Here is a 4463-nt window from a genome sequence, read left to right as displayed (position 1 = left end):
TTATTATTTCACTTATGCATTTGTTTAACCTTTTAACTTAAGATATTTTTCATACAGATGCTGAGAATTAAAGCTGCACTCAGTGTTGTTATATCCATCCATCCATCCATTTTCTATACGCCGCTTAATCCTCATTAGGGTCGCGGGGGGGCTGGAGCCTAAGTGTTGTTATATGCACATGTAAAAGTTCCACATTCAAATGTCTGAAATGAACTAGACCAATGCTATGTTATGCAAATTAATTATGAAATCCTTAATCCAAGATAGCAAACTAGCGAGCTCACACTACATTTGTTCATGTTTCTTAGTTGTAATGCATCATCTTTATATTTGTTTGATTGTTTTGACTACAGATAAAAGTGCTGGGCTATCCTGAGACTGAATTCACCATCAACATAAGCTACAGTAGCTGTTCAGCTTGTTAACTAATTTAATGGTAAGTTAGCAGATAACATTATGCCAGCTTAGAATGAAATAGCATAACATGAATATACATGAACAAATGTAAATACAACTTTAAACATTATCTCATCTGTCAACATGGTTTTCTGCTTGAGTAATGTCGGATAAATTTTCATCTGCAATGGTGGTAAAGACAAGGACTCCCATGATTCCCCCTAAGGACGTCATTGTACTACGTCTTCTGTTGTTGTTTTGATTGAGAGACTCCTAGTGGCAGAAATTACATACTGTGCCTTTAAATGACTACATGGAGCCTAAAGGGTATCATTAATTATGACAAACTTAAACAGAATTATCGCCCATTTTCGTATTTCTCAGTTTATCGTTTTGGTTTTGTGGCTGCAAATTTGCTGATTTGTTTCAGTCACAGCGAGATATTTTCTTTAAGAGTTGGTTGAGACCAAGACAGAGTTAAAAGGAGAGTGAATATTGGCCTTACATTCATCGAATAGAAACAAAATGATGATGGCTAATGTTTGCTAGAAAGAAAAAAAAACTGCATTACTAATCCAATATCACATTCAGAAATATGTGTCTCACACATTTAAAACGTTTACGTTATAAAGTAATGTAGTTTGATGCTTTTTAGTCAAAGAGGAGTTTGTTTAAACCCACTACAGGAAGATCAAAGTCTGATACACAACATGATGGGTATCAGTAGGTCTGTCCTTGTACTTTGGGACACTTTTTTGCTAAACTGGGTTGCAGTCACCCGAGCTGATGAGCTCTTAACACCGTTACCTTCTGTATTCGTATCTGTAGGTCCCACAGTTTTTCTGAGATGGCAGTGGAAAGGGAGCGTCACTGGAAGGCGGCGCGAACCGTTCGGTCACTGAGCGGCTGGGTGGGACGGAAGTTGTCCCCCAACATCCCATCGTTCCCTTCTGGCAGCTCCGCCCCTTTAATGTGGGACCGCAGCCTCCGAAACTCCTCAATCTGCAGAGACAGAAGAAAGAGAAGAAGGTGAACTGGGTCACTGCTATGTATCTTAAAGCTCGAACAGTGCTGATATCCCTGGATTACAGTGGCTCACTTCTCGATTTTTGTGTCCTCTGATCCCTTCATAAGAAGACAGTGGTTTTGCTGCAGCACACTGCTTTTGCACCATGACTTCCGATACATACACAGGGCCACTGAAGCACTTAAGAATTTAAATATTTGCTTGACACTCGGGGCTTCCTGAGGCTGTTGTTGGACACTAAGCTGATTAAGCTTTTAGTACGTGAAACCTGACTGTGGAAAAAGAGATGGCTGGGCCTCATGTGGAATCTCTCATGAGACAGAAGAGTCCTACGATACACTGACAGAGTAGTCATTTGTTCTGGTGAGGACAACATTTGTCAAAGGAAGAACGGCAGAAGGGTGAACAAACAGCCTGTATTTACTCATCGTCTACTTAGATTTGGTCGTATACGTGGAACAGAAACTTTTGCTTTTTTCTTTCTCAGACCAACAAGTTCCAAATCTGACTTCATGTGTGAATGCGGTCACCACAGACACTATCACTTCTACACACATGTACCATAGAGTCTGGCTCCATCAGCCAAAACAAACAGAACAGTTCCTGTGCTGTCTTGCTATTGGCTTGCAGAAGAAGGATTTACAGCAGCCTGTCAAAGTGCAAAACCTGTGGGCATAGCAACTGTTGTCTGCATGCATATATCCACTGTGAACACAAACTCCTGGTGCTCCAGCAGTCAATAAAAGCCGGATGTTTGAGGTGCGTAGTCTTGGTAAGCAGGACCTGCTGTCTAAAAAAAAAAATACTTCTGCTTCTGTTATCTGTGTTTAGCAGTGTGACCATGGTTAGAACGCAGAGAAAAAAAAGCTCCTACTGTATTTACCACTAAGTCATGCATACAGTATATACAATTATATCTGACATTCAGTTCACCAGGGTTACTGACTTTACTTTCCTAAGATCTGCCCTTTTCTCTTCAGATGTTCAATATTTCCCAGAATGTCTTGAGAGAACTTCAAGAAGCGTCACAGTTTAGTTGTAACAATCTCTGTAATACAAACTGATGTGTGTCTTTCTTGGGAGTTGCGGTGAAAGAACATGGGCTTAGTGTGTTCAAAAAAACACCAGGAAATGGGGTATTGTACTGTAAGATGGTCAGGATCTGCAGCTGCTATACGAGTAAACATCTTTTACATAGATTCAGTCTGCCCAACACTTGGCGCTTGCTACTTTGGATGTCCACTGAAAGTATACATCCCCACAACATTAAAGTAGATCCTTTGGGTCATGTGGTCACTGATCTTGTTTCCTTTTCTATCTCAGTGAACTTTCACAACCAAGTTTTTCAGTTCCCCCAGTCTTATTTTTCCACATGTGGAGCCATGATGCAGACATGTAGATAGACTCAGCCCAAAGATCCAACACTGAGAAAGTTTTATTGTTCACAGGTCATTTTATAATCATGTTCATGTAGTTAGATGTTCAGTGCATTTAATTTTGTTGCATTGAGTTTCTACTTTGAGGTCAATATTTTCTGCATAGTCTTTCGAAAGTACTTGTTTTTGATTGTTTATTAAGGAAAATAATCTACCAGTCAATTGAGAAATAATACAGTTAATGATTGTTATAATTTTGAGTCATTTAGCATTTCAGTGAAATTGTAAAAATGTGAACTGACTTTTGTTGTATTCTACACAATGGGCCCACACATTCAGATGCATTGATTCATTCATATTCTTGTCTTTGTGAACTTTTAGCTACCAAGATCTTTGTAGTTCTACTCCATGTACCACCAGGCTAAAGGCCCTGATAGTCAGGAAAAATGGAAGATTCCAAAATCGTTAAATAGCAGGGGATACTGGATTGTACCATGTTGATAGGGAACAGAGGGGACATGTGCATTGTTTTCTAAAATACCCAAAACAGCCTGAACTGTTGATGTTTCCGTGTGAGAACTGTTGGAATCAAATTTGTTCATGATGTTTGATTGATGTTGGCCATGTTTGGTTTGCTCCTGCAGGAAGCGCTACAGGTATATAAGGCCTGGAATAGATCCTCCTCAGCGAGAGTCTTATTCTCGGTTGTTACTAAAGTCCCATATTACATGATTCTGCGCAGCCACTCAGACTATTATTGTGTCATTGGATTTGTACTCAGTGCAGCAGGTGCTAGCGTTGGTTAGCAGACGGCATTTCTGATTATAAACAGAATATGCCCCTTCAGTCATGTGCCTTGAAAACTCCTGCATTGTGTGCTTGGCCATATTATTATCTGCTTAGCTGCTTCATATTCTGCCTCCTTTTTGTGATTTTATAATTCACCCACATTCTGACTTTGGCCAGAGGCAGGACAGTCAGAAGTCTTTCTTTCTGCTGGCATTTCAAAGGATCGGCAGGCCAGAGGGCTTCGGGCATGAAAGACCAAAATGAATGTCACAAGGTTACCGTCAGTGTACTTCACAACAACCTGCTAGAGGAGAGCCGGGCAAAAGCCAAATTTAGGTTTAAATCTTTCAAAGGTAATGTGACAGAAGTATTGATTGGCAGTGGGTGTAAAGGCTTCTGTACTGTGGTTAATGCCAGAGAGCTGTAGGTTAGTGAACCTGTGTGGCATGGAAGGACCTGACGTACTGATTCTATGTGTAGCTAAGATGGGATGCAGAAAAAGAAATCATGGACCCAAGAGGCACTGATTACAGTCTTCAAGTTTCTCTGATTAGATGATCACATGAGCATGTTGACAGTCAGCGCTGTCAATCCCAGTTTGGAGCTGGACGACTATTGGTTAGTGAGCTAGGTACCACCTGGGAGGAATTCTTACTGGCTTGTACAGCTGGGGGGGTAGCTAGTTTTGTGGGGATGGCAGAAGTAAACATCTTTGTATCTTAACAGCTTTTATTTTACAAGTTTGTAACAGCCACAAAACACACAAAAAAGATTTTCACCATATGGGACATATGGACACAAACCCAAATCAAAGCCCAGGAAGCAGAAGCCTTCAAGGAGATTAACTTTGTGGACGGCAACATCAAGTTCACAAG

At 40.6% G+C, this 4463-nt stretch overlaps 1 protein-coding gene across 1 annotated transcript in view; it reads right to left on the bottom strand.

Moving 5' to 3' along the window:
• Nucleotides 1-1210: 1210 nt before the first annotated feature.
• Nucleotides 1211-4463, bottom strand: part of ca8 (carbonic anhydrase VIII) — a 23481-nt gene continuing 20228 nt past the window's right edge. Inside the window, exon 8 of the mRNA XM_008293042.1 lies at nucleotides 1211-1398. Within this exon, the coding sequence (XP_008291264.1) occupies nucleotides 1264-1398 (135 nt within the window). The 3' untranslated portion in view covers nucleotides 1211-1263. The remainder of the gene's footprint in view (nucleotides 1399-4463) is intronic.

Source organism: Stegastes partitus, unplaced genomic scaffold (assembly GCF_000690725.1).
Source record: "Stegastes partitus isolate 25-593 unplaced genomic scaffold, Stegastes_partitus-1.0.2 Scaffold854, whole genome shotgun sequence".
In the NCBI taxonomy this organism is placed as follows: Eukaryota; Metazoa; Chordata; class Actinopteri; family Pomacentridae; genus Stegastes; species Stegastes partitus.
The sequence above is the reverse complement of the archived record's forward strand: the minus strand, read 5'-3'. Positions and strand labels throughout refer to the sequence as shown.